Below are 23,993 nucleotides of genomic sequence, written 5' to 3' on the forward strand. Positions count from 1 at the left end.
AAAATCCTATTGGCTGTTGCAATCAGCCAATAGGATTGAACTTTCATCCTATTGGCTGTTGCACTCATCCAATAGGATTGAGCTCACATTCTATTGGCTGATTGGATCAGCCAATAGGATGAAAGCTCAATCCTATTGGCTGATTGGATGGAAAACAACTCTCCAACCTTTTGAAGTGATTCCTGTGATCTGATATCACCAGAACTATTAAATGTGTTGCCAATGGTTGTATCAAACAATGAAAAATTGTTTTGCTGAAGCTCAACTCTAGCAGATGGACCTCCTGTTTACTAAGATTTAAAAAAATTAAAACAGGAGTTATCCTTTATTTGGCGTAGCCATTCAACACTCCAGTCCAATGGTACAATAAAGAGGATACCGCAGGAACAAGAAGAGATAAAAGAGTAATCTAGAATAAATAAAACATTGATCAAGCAGATCTCTTGAATAAGTTTGTTTAAGATGTTTATTTTACAAGAGGACACAAATATAATTAATAAAGGACCGGGGTATATGAAAATATATTTCAATCAGATAGAAAACCATATCAAATGTAAAAAAGCCTAACAAATGTAATGATAATTATTATAGACTAGTCCTAAAGCCCGTTCACACGGGCCATTTTTTGCAGTACAGCGGTCCCACCCCTTGCTCTCTCCCTCCCCCTCTCTTTTTGCTCTCTCTCTCTCTCCCCTTTCTCCCCCTCTCTTTTGAGCTCTCTCTCCCCCCCTCTCTTTTGAGCTCTCTCTCTCTCCCCCTCTCTTTTGTGCTCTCTCTCTCCCCCCTCTCTTTTGCGCACTCCCTCTCCCCCTCTCTTTTGCGCTCTCTCCTCCATCTCTTTTGCGCTCTCTCTCCCCCATCTCTTTTGCACTCTCTCCCCCTCTCTCTCTCTGTCCCCTCTCGTTTGTGCTCTCTCCCCCTCTCTTTTGCGCTCTCTCTCCCCCCTCTCTTTTGCGCTCTCTCTCTCCCCTCTCTTTTGCGCTCTCTCTCTCCCCCTCTCTTTTGTGCTCTCTCTCTCCCCTCTCTTTTGTGCTCTCTCTCTCCCCCCCTCTTTTGCGCTCTCTCTCCCCCTCTCTTTTGCGCTCTCTCCCCCTCTCTTTTGTGCTCTCTCCCCCTCTCTTTTGCGCTCTCTCTCCCCCCTCTTTTGCTCTCTCTCCCCCCCTCTTTTGCTCTCTCTCCCGCCCTCTTTTGCTCTCTCTCCCCCCTCTTTTTTGCTCTCTCTCTCCCCCCCTCTCTTTTGCTCTCTCTCTCTCCCCCACCCTCTCTCTCTCCCCCTCTCTTTTGTGCTCTCTCTCTCCCCTCTCTTTTGCACTCTTCCCCCTCTCTTTTGCGCTCTCTCTCTCCCCCTCTTTTGCGCTCTCTCCCCCCTCTCTTTTGAGCTCTCTCCCCCTCTCTCTTTTGTGCTCTCTCTCCCCCTCTCTTTTGCTGTCTCTCTCCCCCCTCTCTTTTGCTGTCTCTCTCCCCCCTCTTTTGCTGTCTCTCTCCTCCTCTCTTTTGCTGTCTCTCTCCCCCCCTCTCTTTTGCTGTCTCTCTCCCCCTCTCTCTTTTGCTGTCTCTCTCCCCCTCTCTCTTTTGCTGTCTCTCTCTCCCTCTCTCTATCCCATCTCTTTAGAGCTCTCAGCTCTGGCAGCAGCCACGGCATCTGGCCCTGCCCAAATCCCGCCCAGCCACGCCCAAATCCCACCACGCCCTGTCTGCGCCCCACCCGGGCCACGTCCAGCCCCGTCCGCGTCACGCCCGGCACGCCCATGTCGCACCCGCCCGTCCATGTCGCACCCGCCCGTCCACACCCACGTCACACCCCCCCGGTCACGCCCACTCCCCCACCGTCCGGCCATGCCCACTCCACCACACGACGCTGGAGCTCAGTTGGAAGACCAGGTGTGTTTGTCCTACTGCGCATGACAGCTTCAGACAAACACACTTGGCCTTTTATTATATAGGATAATATCAGTCACCTTTAAATCAGCCAATAGGATGTAAGCAGCTCTCATTCTATTGGCTGATTTGAAATTTTCAGCCAATAGGAAATGCAATGTACCCCAATATAATATCTTCAGTGTGTGGTGGACGATCACATGATAAGGACCTTAACGTCAGATAACCGTGCCGCCGCCGATCCACCTCCTCTCCACCGTAATGAAGATGGTGTCATGCTGGAAGAAGACCTTAGCCGCATGGATGAAGATGGATGTCCAGACTTCAGTAATGGTGAGTACATTTTTTGGGGTTAGTGATAATTTTTTTGGGGGGGTGGTTGTTTTTAGATTAGAGATTTTTTTATTTTCATGGGCACTAAAAGAGCTGATTGCCCATACAAATGCCCTTTAGAGGCAATGGGTAGATTTGTTTTTTTTTTAGTTAGGTCTTTTTTATTTTGGGGGTTGGGTGGGGGATCGATTCTTAGGGGGACTTTGTTTGTTTGTTTTTAGTAAACGAGCTGTTTTTTTTAGGACAATACCCTACAAAAAGCCCTTTTAAGGGTTATTGGTAGTTAATTGTTAGATTAGGGGTTGTTTTTGATTTGGGGTGGATTTTTTGTTTTTAAGGGCGTATTAGATTAGGAATAACTTTTTTTATTTTGGATAATGTAGTTTTGTTTTTTCTGTAATCTTAGCTTTTTTTTATTTTTTGTAATCTTTAATATTTTAATACAATCTTAGGTGTTTTTATTTTTATGTCATCTTAGTTTTTTTTTTATTTTCATGTAAAGTTAGGATTTTTAATTTTGGATAATGTTAGTTTTAATTGGGGTTAATTCAGGGGGTGTTAGGCTAGGCTAACTTAGTTATTATATTAATAATTTGCGATGTGGGGGGTTGGTGGTTTAGGGGTTAATAGGTAATTAGGTACTTTGCGTTGTAGGGGGTTGGCGGTTTATGGGTTAATACTGTAACTAGGTGCTTTGCATGGTGGGGGGTTGGTGGTTTAGGGGTTAATAACTTTATTACGTAGTTTGTGATGTGGGGTTTGGCGGATTAGGGGTTAATAGTTTTAATACATAGATTGCGTTGTGGTGGGTAGCGGTTTAGAGGTTAATACTTTTTTTATTTATTGTGGTGGGGGGATAGCGGATTAGGGGTGGATATTGCGCATGCATTAGGTGTTTGTTACGGTACTTTCATATTCAGCACAAGGCTTGCTGCACCTGCCTTTGTGTGATGAGGTTAATATGGACATTTGACACCGGTTCTATGTTAGTTTATGGGAGTAAAAACAGCGGGCGATGGGTCAAACATACGAGTGTAACTTGTATGTGGCGCCGTATATGTGATCGCTTGATCTGACTAAAAATAGGCGACGGCGGGTTTTGCGCCCGACGCCGCATATGTAATATCGCCCTCCATTTGAAACAAGCCAGAATGAAATTTCAAATTTAAAGCTGTGTAAAGTCTAAAACTCAAGATTAGGACATTAAAGGGACAGTATACATACATTTTCATTTAACTGCATGTAATAGACACTATTATAAAGAATAATATGCACAGATACTGATCTAAATATCCAGTATAAAACTGTTCAAAAACTTTCTTAGAAGCTCCGAATTTATCTCTGTTGAAAAGATTAGCTGGAACACCCACTGAAAGTGGTTCCATAGCAAAAAAAGCATACACTCCCCCCTCCCCCATCCTTTGCATATGAAAAGACTCTTTACACAAACAGGAGCAAGCTGGAGTAGGTATACATCAGTATTCTCCTAAAACTTTGGGGCTTGGTTAGGAGTCTGAAAATCAGTGCAATGTTATTTAAAAATAAGCAAAACTATACTTTTTGAAAAAAAAAAAAAAAAAAAAGCTCTATAGGCTATATAAATGGATCATCTACAAAACATTTATGCAAGAAAAATCTAGTGTCTATTGTCCCTTTAAGGCTGTGCATAGCCACTGAAAAGCCATTTTATAATTGGTTAAGTGTAGGTTCTGAAAGTCGCCAGTCCTTGGGGTGTAGGTTGCTACATTTTGCTGACCCATGAGTTACAGCTTTGATTGGTTCTAGACCATAAAATACGGGGATGTAAAAACATGAGTGGTTAATCTCATCTTTTACTACCTATTCCTGCCTTAAAAAATCTCCTTTCTCCATTCCTTTATCCTCCCTCCCATCAAGCACTTTGTATGTAAAAAGGGCAAAGGCACACTGTCCCTTTAAGAGTCTGTGTACAGTGAAAACTAACAGTTGTGAAAAGACTAAAAGGGAATTAGAGCTCAGGCAGTATCTCCTATCCATAAGACTATAGAACCTGAACTGCAGCATGATAAAGTGATGCTATTGGAGGCTAGCAGTAATACACTGCTATTTACAAAGTTGTCATATGAAAAAGACCTGCATAATTGCCATTTACTGCCACAAATAGTATAAGAGAGAGTAAAGCATAATATGTTCAATACAGATGTCAATCAGCAGTGTAATATTTATTTCCCTTTAGTTGAACTCTGTTATCACTATAATGCTATTTTGCAGCTAAAACACTCCTAGTAATGCTGTAACTTTTAAGTGTCTGAAACAGAATATACTGTAGGTTCTAATCAAGAAGAACCCTATTGTGAATATACAGTATATGTATAATGTAAGGTGCTATAAAACAGCTAATAAAAAACTCCTTAATATAAATCTTGAAAAGAGAGTCTTTGGCACAACCAATTTGTTCACCGAGCTGAAGCCATGTAAGTTAAGTTCAAGAGACATTTAGAAAATACAAATCTTTACCTTAATTTTTTACATGATTTTTTTTCACAGAGACTAGCTAGAAAAATAAATTTAAAAAAAATCTTTCTTACTTGTACAGAATTCATCAGGGGTTGACCATGTGAAGTTCTTCAAGCAGGTTAGAACGCGATTTTGACCAGGAATACGAACAAAGCCAGGCCGACAATCATATTTAATGGTAGCATTTTCAGTAAATAAGTTTTCATTTGAATATTCTGCACGCAACTCTGCTTCTGTCAGTCTAGGAGGAGGCCCACATTCACCTGAAAAGACACAAGCATTTCACATTAGACACACACATATATTCAAAACATTCCATTATGGCTACGTCGCTAGATTCTGAAGCTAAGGAATCTGTTTGCATCCCAAACTTATCTTTATTGGATAGATCAGAGTCGCAGATAATGCAATTGACAGATAACCATTTTCAATGCCTCGAACAGCAGATTAACAAAGTATTTGCTGCCATATCCAGACAGGCTCAAATTGACATTGAGGAAGTTAATTGCTACAGTAATATTCACATGAACTCTGATTAATCCGGAGAGATTGACTGCCTCCATGAGGAGATAGATGGTTTTGATGTGACGTCAATTCCACAGGTTTATTGCTCAAAAGTTAGTGTTTTCACTTGCCATGAAGAGACAGCTATGAGAGAGAATTACCCTTTCCAGTACTATGTTACCAATGTGTCAATGCTATTGGCTTCTCCGTGGCTTTGTCACTTAAGTATATTTTGGGAGTGCGCCTCAGAAAGACAATGGAGTCCAGAAGAGCATACAACAGTAGAGATGGGACCCTTTAATGCCTTGTGATGACCTCAAATCTTTTCGGGACAGCTAACCTAACGCATGCAAAAAGCCAAACTTTGAATTTCGCAAACAACATATTTTCGTTGCGGGCGCAATCTTTAGTGCTCCACTTGTAATCTGGCCCTTAGCGTATTCCCCCATAGACTTCAATAATTATATTGTAGCTATTTTAGGATTTATTTTTATTTTACAGGCAACTTTGTATTTATTTTAACTATGTACAATAGTTATTAAATAGTTATTAACTATTTAATAGCTACCTAGTTAAAATACTTACAAAATTACCTGTAAAATAAATCCTGTAAAATAAATCCTAACCTAAGTTACAATTAAACCCTACACTATCATTAAATAAATTAAATAAACTAAACTATAGTACAAACCCCCCCCACTAAATTACAGAAAATAAAAAAGAATTACAAGAAGTTTAAACTAATTACACCTAATCTAAGCCCCCTAATAAAATAATAAAGCCCCCCAAAATAAAAAAAATGCCCTACCCTATTCTAAATTACCAAGTAACCAACTCTTTTACCAGCCCTTAAAAGGGCTTTTTGCGGGGCATTGCCCCAAAGTAATCATCTGACACCTGATGAAACGGTCTTAGTAACCGGGAAACGCGTTGTGAAAAGATTTGTTTTTAATAAACATTTTAATTATATTCAGTAACATAGCTTTTATCTACCACAATCATTTGATGTTATTTGTGAGCGAGTCCTGTGGCTATTTCGGTGACATCTTGATCATTTGGGTTTGAATACTCATAGGATTGCTTGAGGACACAGTGATCTGGACAGCTGCTAAGTGTCCAGGAGGTCTTTGTGGCACTTATCAAGTGCTTTATATCTCGTGAGTATATATCACTTTTTGCGCACTAGTTATTGTTCTCACTGATATACACTATTGTGGCGCTTTTGTGTTCTTTTATTTTACATACAGCCCACAACTGGAGGTTATATTTGCTAACACAGCTAGCTGGATGGCTGCTAATTGTTCAGAAGGCTTATGTGGCACTTCTCAAGTGCTGAAAATCTTGTAAGTAAGATTTATATGGGGTTTTGGCCTCTTGTAGCATAACGGTACACACTATTTGGCGCCTCTTCTCTTCTTCTTATTAACTATTTAATAGCTACCTAGTTAAAATACTTACAAATTACCTGTAAAATAAATCCTGTAAAATAAATCCTAACCTAAGTTACAATTAAACCCTACACTATCATTAAATAAATTAAATAAACTAAACTATAGTACAAAACCCCCCCACTAAATTACAGAAAATAAAAAAGAATTACAAGAAGTTTAAACTTATTACACCTAATCTAAGCCCCCTAATAAAATAATAAAGCCCTCCAAAATAAAAAAAATGCCCTACCCTACTCTAAATTACCAAGTAACCAGCTCTTTTACCAGCCCTTAAAAGGGCTTTTTGCGGGGCATTGCCCCAAAGTAATCAGCTCTTTTACCTGCAAAAAAAATACAACCCCCCCAACATTAAAACCCACCACCCACATACCCCTACTCTAACCCACCCAAACCCCCCTTAAAAAAACCTAACGCTAACCCCCTGATGATCTCCCTACCTTGAGTCGTCTTCACCCAGCCGAGCCGAATTCTTCATCCAAGGTGCGCTGAGGAGGTGCTGAGGAGGTCCTTCATCCGGTAGAAGTCTTTATCCAGGCGGCGTCTTCAATCTTCATCCATCCGGAGCGGAGAGGAGCAATCTTCAAAGGAGCCGACGCGGAACCATCCTCTTCAACCGACGACTGAACGACGAATGAAGGTTACTTAAAGGGACGTCATCCAAGATGGCGTCCCTCGAATTCCGATTGGCTAATAGGATTCTATCAGCCAATAGGAGTTAAGGTAGGAAAAATCCAATCAGCCAATCGAATTGAGCTCGCATTCTATTGGCTGTTCCGATCAGCCAATAGAATGCGAGCTCAATCCGATTGGCTGATTGGATCAGCCAATCGGATTGAACTTCAATCTGATTGGCTGATTGAATCAGCCAATCAGATTTTTCCTACCTTAATTCTGATTGGCTGATAGAATCCTATCAGCCAATCGGAATTTGAGGGACGCCATCTTGGATGACGTCCCTTAAAGGAACCTTCATTCGTCGTTCAGTCGTCGGTTGAGGAGGATGGCTCCGCGTTGGCTCCTTTGAAGATGGCTCCGCTCCGCTCCGGATGGATGAAGATTGAAAACGCCGCCTGGATGAAGACTTCTACCGGATGAAGGACCTCCTCAGCGCACCTTGGATGAAGAATTCGGCTCGGCTGGGTGAAGACGACTCAAGGTAGGGAGATTTTCAGGGGGTTAGCGTTAGGTTTTTTTAAGGGGGGTTTGGGTGGGTTAGAGTAGGGGTATGTGGGTGGTGGGTTTTAATGTTGGGGGAGTTGTATTTTTTTTTACAGGCAAAAGAGCTGATTACTTTGGGGCAATGCCCCGTAAAAAGCCCTTTTAAGGGCTGGTAAAAGAGCTGGTTACTTGGTAATTTAGAATAGGGTAGGGCATTTTTTTTATTTTGGGGGGCTTTATTATTTTATTAGGGGGCTTAGATTAGGTGTAATTAGTTTAAACTTCTTGTAATTCTTTTTTATTTTCTGTAATTTAGTGGGGGGGTTTTTGTACTATAGTTTAGTTTATTTAATTTAATTTAATTTTAGGTAATTGTAGGTAATTTATTTAATTTATTTAATGATAGTGTAGTGTTAGGTTTAATTGTAACTTAGGTTAGGATTTATTTTACAGGTAATTTTGTAAGTATTTTAACTAGGTAGCTATTAAATAGTTAATAACTATTTAATAACTATTGTACCTAGTTAAAATAAATACAAAGTTGCCTGTAAAATAAATATAAATCCTAAAATAGCTACAATGTAATTATTAGTTATATTGTAGCTATCTTAGGGTTTATTTTATAGGTAAGTATTTAGTTTTAAATAGGAATAATTTAGTTAATAATAGTAAGTTTTATTTAGATTTATTAAAATAATATTAAAGTTAGGGGGGTGTTAGTGTTAGTGTTAGACTTAGGTTTAGGGGTTAATAAGTTTAATATAGGTGGCGGCGGGGTCCGGGAGTGGCGGTTTAGGGGTTAAACATTTAATTTAGTTGCGGCGGGGTCCGGGAGTGGTGGTTTAGGGGTTAATGAGTTTAATGTAGGTTTCGGCGGTGTAGTGGGGGGCAGGATAGGGGTTAATAATTTTAATATAGGTGGTGGTGGGCTCCGGGTGCGGCGGTTTAGGGGTTAAACAATTTATTTATTTGCGGCGGGGTCCGGGATCCGCAGGATAGGGGTTAATAACTTGAATATAGGTGGCGGCGGTGTAGTGGGGGGCAGGATAGGGGTTAATAGGTATAATGTAGGTGGCGGCGGGGTCCGGGAGCGGCGGTTTAGGAGTTAATACATTTATTATAGTTGCGGCGGGGTCCGGGAGCAGCGGTTTAGGGGGTAATAACTTTATTTAGGTGCGGGGCCCCGGGAGCGGCGGTTTAGGGGGTAAAACAGTGTAGTTTAGTGTGGGTGCTTAGTGACAGGCTATCAAAAAAGCTGCGAAGAAGCCGATGAGCAGCGAGATTGATGACTGTCAGTTAACAGCAATCCGCTGCTCACCGCTCCGTACTTGGTGCGCGGCTTCTTGACAGCTTTTTTGATAACTTTGGCGAACGTATTCAGGTCACCGCGGCGGCGATGGTAGGCGAGCTTAGGCGAGCGTATTGGGCCGGCGAATGCAGGAAAGTAGACGGCTTCATAACTAGAGGCCAGAGAATGTAATTTTAAATAATTTTCCAATTTACTTTTATCACCAATTTTGTTTTGTTCTCTTGGTATTCTTAGTTGAAATCTAAACCTAGGAGGTTCATATGCTAATTTCTAAGCCCTTGAAGACCGCCTCTTCTCTCAGGGCATTTTGACAGTTTTTCACCACTAGAGGGTGTTAGTTCATGTGTGTGATATAGATAACACTGTGCTCACGCACGTAGAGTACCAGTGAGCCAGTTCTGATTGGCTAAAATGAACTGAAATAGGGGGGCAGTTTGCAGAGGCTTAGATACAAGGTAATCACAGAGGTAAAAAGTGTATCTATATAACTGTGTTAGTTATGCAAAACTAGGGAATGGGTAATAAAGGGATTAGCTATCTTTTTAAACAATAAAAATTCTGGTGTAGACTGTCCCTTTAACCAAAGAATGCTAGTGCATTCACTGATTAAACCAAAATAAAAAAGGTTTTATCAGAGATTGAAAATTATCTGGTATATGACAAGGTGTTGGAACCAGAAGGGCTCAAAGGAATATACATATATGTTTGTGTAGATATATGTACACATATGTATGTGCCCACATACATACATACGTACGCACACACACACACACATATATATATATATATATATATATATACACACAAACATACACATATAATTTCTTTCACACCCGTACCCAGGAATGAACCTGTGACTCCTGGTTCGCAGCCACCAGAAGACTCTGTTCTGGGCTGATTTTCTTGCTCTTTGGCTTCACCTGTCTGTCAGCTCTAGGCAGTTACATAATCAGCAGCACCTAATCAGCAGCACTATGAAAGGTTGCCTCTCAAACTACTCCCTGTCCTGAAATTGTGGTTCATCCCATTGTTTGTGCCTCATTTCTGCCTTCTGGTTTCCTGTTGTCTTGGTGAATCTGGCTTCTGAACTCAGCTTGTCTACAGGCCATTTTCCTGGACTTCCCCTGTGTTTACCGTATGATTGGATTGCTTCGCTGGTATACTGGACTTGGCTTGTCTCCTGAATATTCTTTTGGCTTATCCCTGTGTTTGGTGATTGATCGGACTGCTCTCTGGTATTCTGACCCTTGGTGTGTTGTCAAGCTATTGGTCTGTTACAGCAGTATCTGTGCATCCAGTGTCATCAACCTATCACAGCAGTACTTGTGTATCCAGTGTCACCAGTCTGTCACAGCAGTACCCGTGTCTCCAGTCTTCAGCCCTAGAATGGGCACCCCAGTCATTTGCCCTAGAATAGGCATTCCCGTCCTTGTCCCTCAATGGGCACTACTTCAGACTTCAGCTCCAGGCTGGGTATTACTCCTGCTAAGTTCTGTGGCTCATGCCAAGGCTCCAAATCCTGTGTCCAGTATTCAACTCTATAAATCCCAGTACAATAAACTTGCATTGTCTGTCTTTGTAGCCATGGGTAATTTCTCTATGAAATCCATCTTATTGGCCCCCAAGATGGAGTAAGCCTGATACCTCTACTTCTGAGCTCTAAACTCCTGAACCCACTCCTCCAAATATGATAAATTCACACACAACTATTAGCCCTTCTCATTCCAACATCTTGACATATAACATATAAGTTTATATCATTGTATATAACCATAGATAACAGATTTTGTATCACTATAGAATGTCATTCTGCAACTTATGAAAATGTTTTGGCAGTATTGGTACTTTTATTGTTATTAGGATTTATGTGTGCTTACTGCTACAATTTGGAACCACTTCTGCTAGAATAAACTACAGAACAAAATAAAAATACCTTCAATCCTTCTAACTTAATGATTTCTTGTAAAAACTATTTAGATTTTTATTTAGCTTTTTATTACCAAATTCCTTCCAATCTATTCTTCATTACATGGTAATGAGAGTGAAGTTTTTATATGACTTATTATACAATATATATATATATGTATGTAACAAAGTTGATGTTTCTAAATGCTGTTTGGTTATTTCCAGATATTTACTTTAGCTACAAAGACACAAAAGTGGTCAATCACTTTATGCCTTCTAACTATATGTCTCCATAAGTGACAAGGGGTCTACAAGTGGCCCAATATATTACAGAGAAAAGGTATCTCTAGAAGAATGAAATAAAAACCTGAGGTTACATACATTATTTCATGGCAAGACTTGGACGGTTATCTATACAACATGTACATAATGTTTTTAATTTTTACCCTGTATTGCTAAGAACCTCAATAAAGAAAAAAAAAAAGAGGCATTGATGCAAGAGAAGAAAGCATAATTCTGTCACTTTATAAATCCCTGGTAAGACCTCATCTTGAGTATGAAGTGCAGTTCTGGGGGCCAACTAAAAAGACATTGCAGACGTAGAAAAAGTTTAAAGAAGGGCCACAAAACTAATAAGGGGAATGGCGAATTTCAGCTATAAAGAGAGGCTAGCCAAATTGAGTCTGTTTTCCCTATAAAAAGGTGATATGATTACTTTATATAAATATATTCAAGGCCCATATATAGAGATGAAAGGAAATTAATTGTGGCAAGAGGTCGCAATTTAAGGCGGAAGGAAAGGAGATTTAATTTCCAGCAATGTAAATGCTTTTTTTACTGAGCAATCAAATTGTAGGACTCATTACATAAGGAGACAGTAAATGCCATTACCTTAGATACGTTTAAAAATGGTTTAGATATATTTCTGGCTAGAAACCGAATTTAGGGATATGATTGCTTGTGTTAAATGGAAAACCTTTTAATGGGATTAATTTAAACTCAACTGGAGCTTTTACTGTAAATATATTAAGATTTGTATAAATTGAACTCGATGGACTTCTGTATTTTTTCAACCTCATGGGACTCCACTGATTAACTTTGTCCAATCTGAGTATGATCCGTTTAATACTACTCGTTGCTCCCTGTCTTTTATCCAGCTATTAATCCATGTGTTACAGCTGTAGATTACATACTATTTACATTTATCCTTACCCTATATATACTACCTTAAAAAGTTTAATTCCACGTAAATTAATATGCAACTATAATTTAAAAAACATGTTTGACTGGGGCCTCACAGATAGGGTTGATAAATAAATTTGTATGTCTAATTTTAGTTATTTTCCATTGTTTCAATTTTGTGTAAGAAAAACATACGGCTAGATTATGAGTTTTGCGGTATGAGTGAAAAAGCAGCGTTATGGCTCTTTTTCACTACTGCTGGTATTACGAGTTTTGAAGGTCTATCTGTACCGCCCGTAACGCAACGTAACTACCGCAGCTTTCAAAAAGTCCTTTTTCAATGGGACTTCCATAGCGCCGGTATTACGAGTTTGCCTGTCCGGCCAAAAAGTAAGCGGTACAGCCTATACCGTCAAGATCCATACCGTAAACTGAAAGTAAGTAGTTATGGCTTTTATGTTACAAAGCCGTAACATAAAACTCATAACTAAAGTGCTAAAAAGTACACTAACACCCATAAACTACCTATTAACCCCTAAACCGAGGCCCTCCTGCATCTCAAACACTAAAATAAAATTATTTTATAATAAACATATTAACCCCTAAACCGTTGCACTCCCGCATCGTAAACACTAGTTAAATATTATTAACCCCTCATCTGCTGTCCCTAACATTCCTGCAACCTACATTACTGTTATTAACCCCTAATCTGCTGTCCCTAACATCGCCGCCACTATACTAAAGTTATTAACCCCTAAACCTAACCCTAAGTCTAACCCTAACACCCACTAACTTTAATATAATTAAAATAAATCTAAATAAAAATTACTATCATTAACTAAATAATACCTATTTAAAACTAAATACTTACCTGTAAAATAAACCCTAAGCTAGCTACAATATAGCTAATAGTTATATTGTAGCTAGCTTAGGTTTTATTTTTATTTTACAGGTAAGTTTGTATTTATTTTAACTAGGTAGACTAATTACTAAATAGTTATTAACTATTTACTAGCTACCTAGCTAAAATAAATACACATTTACCTGTAAAATAAAACCTAACCTGTCTTACACTAACCCCTAACCTTACACTACAATTATCTAAATTACATTAATTAAATACAACTAAATTACAAAAAACCCCACTAAATTACACAAAATAAAAAATAAATTATCAAATATTTAAACTAATTACACCTAATCTAATAGCCCTATCAAAATAAAAAAGCCCCCCCAAAATAAACCCCCCTAGCCTACAATAAACTACCAATGCCCCTTAAAAGGGCCTTTTGCGGGGCATTGCCCCAAAGAAATCAGCTCTTTTACCTGTAAAAAAATAATACAAACAACCCCCCAATAGCAAAACCTACCACCCACACAACCAAACCCCCCAAATAAAATCCTATCTAAAAAAACTAAGCTCCCCATTGACCTGAAAAGGGCATTTGTATGGGCATTGCCCTTAAAAGGGCATTTAGCTCTTTTTCTGCCCAAACCCTAAGCTAAAAATAAAACCCACCCAATAAGCCCTTAAAAAAAACTAACACTAACCACCGAAGATCCACTTACAGTTTTTGAAGACCGGACATCCATCCTCAACGAAGCCGGGAGAAGTCTTCATCCAAGCGGCAAGAAGTGGTCCTCCAGATGGGCAGAAGTCTTTATCCAGACGGCATCTTCTATCTTTATCCTTCCGACGCGGAGCGGCTCCATCTTCAAGACATCCGGCGCGGAGCATCCTCTTCTTTCCACGGCTCTTCAAGAATGAATTCTCCTTTAAATGATGTCATCCAATAGGATTTTTTCACCTTTAATTCCGATTGGCTGATAGAATTCTATCAGCCAATCGGAATTCAAGGGACGCCATTTTGGATGACGTCATTTAAAGGAGAATTCATTCTTGAAGAGCCGTGGAAAGAAGAGGATGCTCCGTGCCGGATGTCTTGAAGATGACTTGTCTTGCTGCTTGGATGAAGAATTCTCCCGGCTTCGTTGAGGACTCCTTGCCGCTTGGATGAAGACTTCTCCCGGCTTCATTGAGGATGGATGTCTGGTCTTCAAAAACTGTAAGTGGATCTTCGGGGGTTAGTGTTAGGTTTTTTTAAGGGTTTATTGGGTGGTTTTTATTTTTAGCTTAGGGTTTGGGCAGAAAAATAGCTAAATGCCCTTTTAAGGGCAATGCCCATACAAATGCCCTTTTCTTGGCAATGGGGAGCTTAGGTTTTTTAGATAGGATTTTATTTGGAGGGTTTGGTTGTGTGGGTGGTGGGTTTTACTATTGGGGGGTTGTTTGTATTATTTTATTTATTATTTCAGAACTTGTATTCATACCATATGTTAAAAAACACACAGACAAATTTAAAAACACGTGGAGAATACAAAATACTTGAAATATCGATCTAAGAATTGTTTATGTCAAAATAATATTTGACTGTTGTGAGTATATGATCTATACCAGGTGTAGCTGCACGCTAGTGGGGCTCAACGATTTTCACATGTGAGGAGTGCTACTGACCCTGCAAAAAATGATACAAGAAAAGAGCTCATTTGATTACGATTTTACATTTAACGTGTATTTAAGATTAAGCAATAAAATGTAAGTACTGGTTGATTACCGTAATGAATTATCACAAAAGTTCGAGATAAATTATTTCGTAGGGAGTAATATAATCTCCCACAGGGCAGTATTAAGTACTATTCTCTTTAGTTAATGGTAGGCCGATATGGAGTATTGAGCTGTATGTTTCTATTGGAAATATATATTCCTCATTAATAAGGATCTACTACACATCCTGTGTCCATACAAAGTTACTAATGGAATTCAGCTCACATTAGACTCAAAAAGTACTTCAATTTTCTAGTTATTTGGGATTCCGGTATTCCCTTCGTGAGGAAGTATATACTTCTATAATGTCAAATACTGATATTTCAGTCTAAACTGTAACCCTTATCAGGATAAATTACCTGAATTATTTATGAGTATGGATCCACTAGAATTATACCTCTATATTAGTATTTATTAACCACAGCCAAGTATTGTGTCACATAATTTGTTGGCCCCTTATTTCTACAACATATAGTGTTTGGCTACATAACCAGGTTCAATTGGGCCTGGATAATTTATAGTTGGTTTTATATAGGCAACTGAAAGTAATGCTGCTGGGTCCTAGCCCTGCTGTTGGAAATATGTTAAGCAGTATATAGATCATGTAAATGCTATTGGTCTATCTTTAGAAGTTCACCACAAGTATGTTAGTATAGGAGGGTAATAGCCCAATGGCATATAGAAATTGTTTGCCCCTTGTGTATATACCATTTATTAATAACAGATCTATTTTACTGAATATTTGCCAAAATATCTCAGTGAATATAATAATTATACTCACTGGTGAGCAGTGATGTCGCGAACTGTTCGCCGGAGAACAGTTCCCGGCGATCTTAGCTTGTTCGCGTTCGCCGCAGTGGGCGAACATATGCGATGTTCGATCCGCCCCCTATTCGTCATCATTGAGGAAACTTTGACCCTGTATCTCACAGTCTGCAGACACATTTCAGCCAATCAGCAGCAGACACTCCCTCCCAGACCCTCCCAGCTCCTGGGCAGCAGCCATTTTAGATTCATTACGATCCTGCATTCTTAGTGAGAGGAGGGTTTAGTGCTGTTGCTGTTGATTTTATAGGGAAATAGATAGCTAGGCTAGTGTATTCAGTGTCCACTACAGTCCTGAAGGACTCATCTAATCTCTGCTGTAAGGATAGCACCCCAAAAAGCCCTTTTTAGGGCTAGAACTTCAGCCCAAAAAGCCCTTTTTAGGGCTAGAACTTCAGTCGTTTTTTTTGTTTTTTTGTAATTTTATTTGCATTTGCCTGCCTGTCAGCCTGTGTGTGAGGCTCACAGCATATACTGTGATTAATTCTTCTGTGCCACCACTGATATCTGGTTAACATTAGTGTAAATAAAAAAAAAAAGAAAACTTTTACATCATTTTGCTAGTGTAATCTAATTTCATTTTCCATCAGGCCTGTTTGTCAGGCCCACAGCATATACTGTGATTAATTGCTCTGTGCCACCACTGATATCTGGTGTAACATTAGTGTAAATTAAAAAAAAAAAACTTTTACATCAGTTTGCTAGTGTAATCTAATCTAATTTTCCATTAGGCCTGTGTGTCATGCCCACAGCATATACTGTGATTAATAGCTCTGTTTTCCACCACTTATATCTGGTGTAACATTAGTGTAAAAAAATTTTTAAAAATTTTTTTACATCAGTCTGCTATTGTTATTTAATTTTAGTTGCCAGGCCAGCGTGCCACTAGTGCCAGCCTGTGTAAGGGCCTAAGGGAACATTAGTGTAAATTTAAAAAAAAAAAACTTTTAAATCAGTCTGCTATTGTTATTTAATTTTAGTTGCCAGGCCAGCGTGCCACTAGTGCCAGCCTGTGTAAGGGCCTAAGGGAACATTAGTGTAAATTTAAAAAAAAATAAACTTTTACATCATTTTGCTAGTGTAATCTAATTTCATTTTCCATCAGGCCTGTGTGTCAGGCCCACAGCATATACTGTGATTAATAGCTCTGTTTTCCACCACTTATATCTGGTGTAACATTGGTGTAAATTTAAAAAAAAAAACTTTACATCAGTCTCCTATTGTTATTTGATTTTAGTTGCCAGGCCAGCGTGCCACTAGTGCCAGCCTGTGTAAGGGCCTAAGGGAACATTAGTGTAAATTAAAAAAAAAAAAACTTTTACATCATTTTGCTAGTGTAATCTAATTTCATTTTCCATCAGGACTGTGTGTCAGGCCCACAGCATATACTGTGCCTAATTGCTCTGTTTTCCACCACTTATATCTGGTGTAACATTAGTGTAAATTTGTATAAAAAAAACTTTTACATCAGTCTGCTATTGTTATTTAATTTTAGTTTCCAGCCCAGCGTGCCACTAGTGCCAGCCTGTGTGTCAGGCTTCCAGCATATACTGTGCCTACTTCCATCCTCAGTGACACCACTCCTATCTGGTGTAACATTAGTGTAAATTTTTATAAAAAAAACTTTTACATCAGTCTGCTATTGTTATTTAATTTTAGTTGCCAGGCCAGAGTGCCACTAGTGCCAGCCTGTGTGTCAGGCTTCCAGCATATACTGTGCCTACTTCCATCCTCAGTGCCACCACTCCTATATGGTGTAACATTAGTGTAACTTTTTTTTAAAAAAATTTTTGCATCAGTCTGCTAGTGTTATTTAATTGCAGTTGCCTGCCTGCCAGCGTGTGTGCCAGGCCCACTTTCAACTAGTGCCACCAATCATATTTGTTATAACAGTAGTGTAAATATTTTAAATAAAAACTTTTTTGACTGTGAAACATCAGTCTGTTAGTGTAATCTAATTGTAGTTGCCTGCCTGCCAGCGTGTGTGCCAGGCCCACTTGCCAAGTTAGTGGCACCACTCATATTTGTTGTAACAGTAGTGTAAATATTTAAAATAAAAACTTTTTGGACTGTGAAACATCAGTCTGCTAGTGCAATTGAATTGCAGTTGCCTGCCTGCCAGCGTGTGTGCCAGGCCCAAGTGCCAACTAGTGCCATTAATCATATTTGTTATAACAGTATTGTAAATATTTGTAAAAAAATTTTTTGACTGTGAAACATCAGTCAGCTAGTGTAATCTAATTGCAGTTGCCTGCCTGCCAGCGTGTGTGCCAGGCCCACTTGCCAACTAGTGCCACCAATCATATTTGTTATAACAATAGTGTAAATATTTTTTTGTAAAAATTTTTTTGACTGTGAAACATCAGTCTGCTAGTTTAATCTAATTGAAGTTGCCTGCCTGCCAGCGTGTGTGCCAGGCCCACTTGCAAAGTTAGTGGCACCACTCATATTTGTTGTAACAGTAGTGTAAATATTTAAAAAAAAAACTTTTTTGACTGTGAAACATCAGTCAGCTAGTGCAATCTAATTGCAGTTGCCTGCCTGCCAGCGTGTTTGCCAGGCCCACTTGCCAACTAGTGCCACCACTCATATTTGTTATAACAGTAGTGTAAATATTTAATAAAAAAACTTTTTTGACTGTGAAACATCAGTCTGTTAGTGTAATCTAATTGTAGTTGCCTGCCTGCCAGCGTGTGTGCCAGGCCCACTTGCCAAGTTAGTGGCACCACTCATATTTGTTGTAACAGTAGTGTAAATATTTAAAATAAAAACTTTTTGGACTGTGAAACATCAGTCTGCTAGTGCAATTGAATTGCAGTTGCCTGCCTGCCAGCGTGTGTGCCAGGCCCAAGTGCCAACTAGTGCCACCAATCATATTTGTTATAACAGTATTGTAAATATTTAAAAAAAAATTTTTTGACTGTGAAACATCAGTCAGCTAGTGTAATCTAATTGCAGTTGCCTGCCTGCCAGCGTGTGTGCCAGGCCCACTTGCCAACTAGTGCCACCAATCATATTTGTTATAACAATAGTGTAAATATTTTTTAAAAAATTTTTTTTTGACTGTGAAACATCAGTCTGCTAGTGTAATCTAATTGAAGTTGCCTGCCTGCCAGCGTGTGTGCCAGGCCCACTTGCAAATTTAGTGGCACCACTCATATTTGTTGTAACAGTAGTGTAAATATTTAAAAAAAAAAAACTTTTTTGACTGTGAAACATCAGTCAGCTAGTGCAATCTAATTGCAGTTTCCTGCCTGCCAGCGTGTTTGCCAGGCCCACTTGCCAACTAGTGCCACCACTCATATTTGTTATAACAGTAGTGTAAATATTTAATAAAAAAACTTTTTTGACTGTGAAACATCAGTCTGTTAGTGTAATCTAATTGTAGTTGCCTGCCTGCCAGCGTGTGTGCCAGGCCCACTTGCCAAGTTAGTGCCACAATCATATTTGTTATAACAGTATTGTAAATATTTAAAAAAAAAAATTTGACTGTGAAACATCAGTCAGCTAGTGTAATCTAATTGCAGTTGCCTGCCTGCCAGCGTGTGTGCCAGGCCCACTTGCCAACTAGTGCCACCAATCATATTTGTTATAACAGTAGTGTAAATATTTAAAAAAAAAACTTTTTGACTGTGAAACATCAGTCTGCTATTTTAATCTAATTGAAGTTGCCTGCCTGCCAGCGTGTGTGCCAGGCCCACTTGCCATGTTAGTGGCACCACTCATATTTGTTGTAACAGTAGTGTAAATATTTAAAAAAAAAAAAACTTTTTTGACTGTGAAACATCAGTCAGCTAGTGCAATCTAATTGCAGTTGCCTGCCTGCCAGCGTGTTTGCCAGGCCCACTTGCCAACTAGTGCCACCACTCATATTTGTTATAACAGTAGTGTAAATATTTAATAAAAAAACTTTTTTGACTGTGAAACATCAGTCTGTTAGTGTAATCTAATTGTAGTTGCCTGCCTGCCAGCGTGTGTGCCAGGCCCACTTGCCAAGCTAGTGGCACCACTCATATTTGTTGTAACAGTAGTGTAAATATTTAAAATAAAAACTTTTTGGACTGTGAAACATCAGTCTGCTAGTGCAATTGAATTGCAGTTGCCTGCCTGCCAGCGTGTGTGCCAGGCCCAAGTGCCAACTAGTGCCACCAATCATATTTGTTATAACAGTATTGTAAATATTTAAAAAAAAATGTTTTGACTGTGAAACATCAGTCAGCTAGTGTAATCTAATTGCAGTTGCCTGCCTGCCAGCGTGTGTGCCAGGCCCACTTGCCAACTAGTGCCACCAATCATATTTGTTATAACAATAGTGTAAATATTTAAAAAAAAAAATTTTTTTGACTGTGAAACATCAGTCTGCTAGTGTAATCTAATTGAAGTTGCCTGCCTGCCAGCGTGTGTGCCAGGCCCACTTGCAAAGTTAGTGGCACCACTCATATTTGTTGTAACAGTAGTGTAAATATTTAAAAAAAAAAAAATTTTTTGACTGTGAAACATCAGTCAGCTAGTGCAATCTAATTGCAGTTGCCTGCCTGCCAGCGTGTTTGCCAGGCCCACTTGCCAACTAGTGCCACCACTCATATTTGTTATAACAGTAGTGTAAATATTTAATAAAAAAACTTTTTTGACTGTGAAACATCAGTCTGTTAGTGTAATCTAATTGTAGTTGCCTGCCTGCCAGCGTGTGTGCCAGGCCCACTTGCCAAGTTAGTGCCACAATCATATTTGTTATAACAGTATTGTAAATATTTTAAAAAAAAAATTTGACTGTGAAACATCAGTCAGCTAGTGTAATCTAATTGCAGTTGCCTGCCTGCCAGCGTGTGTGCCAGGCCCACTTGCCAACTAGTGCCACCAATCATATTTGTTATAACAGTAGTGTAAATATTAAAAAAAAAACTTTTTGACTGTGAAACATCAGTCTGCTATTTTAATCTAATTGAAGTTGCCTGCCTGCCAGCGTGTGTGCCAGGCCCACTTGCCATGTTAGTGGCACCACTCATATTTGTTGTAACAGTAGTGTAAATATTTAAAAAAAAAAAAACTTTTTTGACTGTGAAACATCAGTCAGCTAGTGCAATCTATGTAATTCGTATCTATCAAATGTATATTGCATCTTTTGATCTATGTAATTCGTATCTATCAAATGTATATTGCATCTTTTGATCTGCCTTGCTGCTCCTTTCAGGCAGGCCAGCTCTTTGCATACAGGCCCACAGACTCTGTAACAGATCTCTCTTGCAGGGAGAGGTGCAGCCAGAATGCAGGGTCAGAACCTCTGCAACTGGTATACTCGATTGTGCAAAAGGAAGTAACCTTACCATGGGTCCCAGGACACATGTCTAATTGTTATACTCTGTCAGGGAAATTATATAACTATCAATCGTATCAATCAAATATATATTGCATCTATTGATCTCTGTAATTCGTATCGATCAAATGTATATTGCATCTTTTGATCTATGTTATTCGTATCTATCAAATGTATATTGCATCTTTTGATCCATGTAATTCGTATCTATCAAATGTATATTGCATCTTTTGATCTATGTAATTCGTATCTATCAAATGTATATTGCATCTTTTGATCTATGTAATTCGTATCTATCAAATGTATATTGCATCTATTGATGTAATTCGTATCTATCAAATGTATATTGCATCTTTTGATCTATGTAATTCGTATCTATCAAATATATATTGCATCTTTTGATCTATGTAATTCGTATCTATCAAATGTATATTGCATCTTTTGATCTATGTAATTCGTATCTATCAAATGTATATTGCATCTTTTGATCTGCCTTGCTGCTCCTTTCAGGCAGGCCAGCTCTTTGCATACAGGCCCACAGACTCTGTAACAGATCTCTCTTGCAGGGAGAGGTGCAGCCAGAATGCAGGGTCAGAAACTCTGCAACTGTGTAAAAGGAAGTAACGTTACCATGGGTCCCAGACCGCACGTCTTTGTAATTCTCTGTCCGGGAAATTATATATCTTTCAATTTAGCTATTTATCTATCAAATCTATCTAACTATCAATCGTATCTATCAAATGTATATTGCATCTATTGATCTATGCAATTCGTATCTATCAAATGTATATTGCATCTATTGATCTATGCAATTCGTATCTATCAAATGTATATTGCATCTATTGATCTATGGAATTCGTATCTATCAAATGTATATTGCATCTATTGATCTATGCAATTCGTATCTATCAAATGTATATTGCATCTATTGATCGATGTAATTCGTATCTATCAAATGTATATTGCATCTTTTGATCTATGTAATTCATATCTATCAAATGTAAATTGCATCTTTTGATCTATGTAATTCGTATCTATCAAATGTATATTGCATCTTTTGATCTATGTAATTGGTATCTATCAAATGTATATTGCATCTATTGATCTATGTAATCTATGTATCTATCTATCTATCAAATCTATCGATCTCGTGGTTGTGCAAATGGACTGTTTGCGGTTGTTTGCGGTGCGTTAAACGGGGAGTTTGGTCTGTCACTGTGAAGCGGGCGTAACCCTTACAGTACCTGATCGATACAACATCATACCTGATGTTTTAAAGCATGTTATTCCAAACAATTTAGGAATGTTAGGTGATTTAGGCCCTTTATGGCTTAAAACCAGACTCTGCATCAACTATGTAATTTTCCATGGGAGTTTTGCCATGGATCCCCCTCCGGCATGCCACAGTCCAGGTGTTAGTCCCCTTGAAACAACTTTTCCATCACTATTGTGGCCAGAAAGAGTCCCTGTGGGTTTTAAAATTTGCCTGCCCATTGAAGTCAATGGCGGTTTGCGAACGCAAAATTTTAGGTTCGCGACATCACTACTGGTGAGTTTACGTTACAATATAACAGCTTGTATTAGGTATATGTGACTTGTAATATCACATATCCATAGCATGTACCTCCTGGTTGTACAATGTTGCAATTTTTTTTGGAATTGTGGTTGGATCTTTATTTAGCAGTTTGCCCCGCATTTACTATGATTGAATTGCGATGTGTAGAATTACCACCAAGCGTTAACTAAAATACGCAAATTTGGTTAGGTCCCTAGTTACCAGTTTAGCCCCATCATTGTTGTAGTAAATTCACAGTATATTTTTTTATTCCGCTGGCTTAAATTTATAAAACTGTTAGTCAAGTCTGCAGAGAAATAATGAATATAAACTAAATTATTACAATACGTTATCTGTGAAATAACACTAGATTATGCTTGGTGCTAGATAGCACCTTCGATTGCCACCTCTGTAAGGTGATCACAACAGTTGTATATGAATTTTGTTACCACACTAAATTAAAAAATGGTTACACGCAGTCGGGCATATTAACTGCCCTCCCTTAACATGTTTCGCGTTAAAATTTCGACTTTTTAAAAAAAAACATTTTTGACATTATCCTGCAATTTCTAGTCTTTTTGCACAAGCACTCTAGCCCCAGTACATTCTGATAACAGGGCATCCTTTTAATCTGTGTAGTGCCATTGCAATTATTTTTCTTTGTGTAGAACTATATTAAAGTTATTAACCCCTAATCTGCTGCTCCCGACATCGCCACCACAAATTCTTTTTATTAACCCCTATTCTGCCATTTCTCAACATCGTCACCACTATAATAATGTTATTAACCCCTAAACCGCCACCCTCCTGCATCGCAAACACTACTAATCTGCTGTCCGCCCACATCGCCCCCACTATACTTAAGTTATTAAGGCCTACACCACCGCCACTATAATAAACCTATTAACCCCTAAACCGCAAGCCCCTCACAACGAAATATACTAAATTAAACTAGTAACCGCTAAACCTAATGCCCCCTAACTTTATATTAAAATTACAATTTCCCTATCTTAAATTAAATTAAAAATGTACCTGTCAAATTAAAAGAACTAAGTTTAAACTAACAATTAAACTAATATAATTATTAAACTAAAATTAAACTAACTAAAATAAAAAAGAATTACACCTAATCTAATAGCCCTATCAAAATTAAAAGCCCACCCAAAATAAAAAAAAAACCTTAGCCCACAATAAACTATCAATAGCCCTTAAAAGGGCATTTTGTTGCGCATTGCCCCAAAGATATCAGCTCTTTTCCCTGAAAATAAAATACAAAGACCCCCCAACAGTAAAACCCACCACCCAACCAACCCCCCAAATAAAAAACCTAATTCTAAAAAAAACTAATCTACCCATTGCCCTGAAAAGGGCATTTGTATGGGCATTGCCCTTAAAAGGGCATTTAGCTCTTTTGCTGCCCAAACCCTAATCTAAAAAAAACCCCACCCAAAAAACCCTAACACTAACCCCCGACGATC

At 38.6% G+C, this 23,993-nt stretch overlaps 1 protein-coding gene across 1 annotated transcript in view; it reads right to left on the reverse strand.

Moving 5' to 3' along the window:
* The window catches only part of LOC128651692 (C4b-binding protein alpha chain), a 239,370-nt gene that overhangs the window by 177,972 nt on the left and 37,405 nt on the right, over nt 1-23,993 (reverse strand). Inside the window, exon 3 of the mRNA XM_053704679.1 lies at nt 4,779-4,970. Within this exon, the coding sequence (XP_053560654.1) occupies nt 4,779-4,970 (192 nt within the window). The remainder of the gene's footprint in view (nt 1-4,778; nt 4,971-23,993) is intronic.

This window comes from Bombina bombina, chromosome 3, assembly GCF_027579735.1.
Source record: "Bombina bombina isolate aBomBom1 chromosome 3, aBomBom1.pri, whole genome shotgun sequence".
Lineage (NCBI taxonomy): Eukaryota > Metazoa > Chordata > Amphibia > Anura > Bombinatoridae > Bombina > Bombina bombina.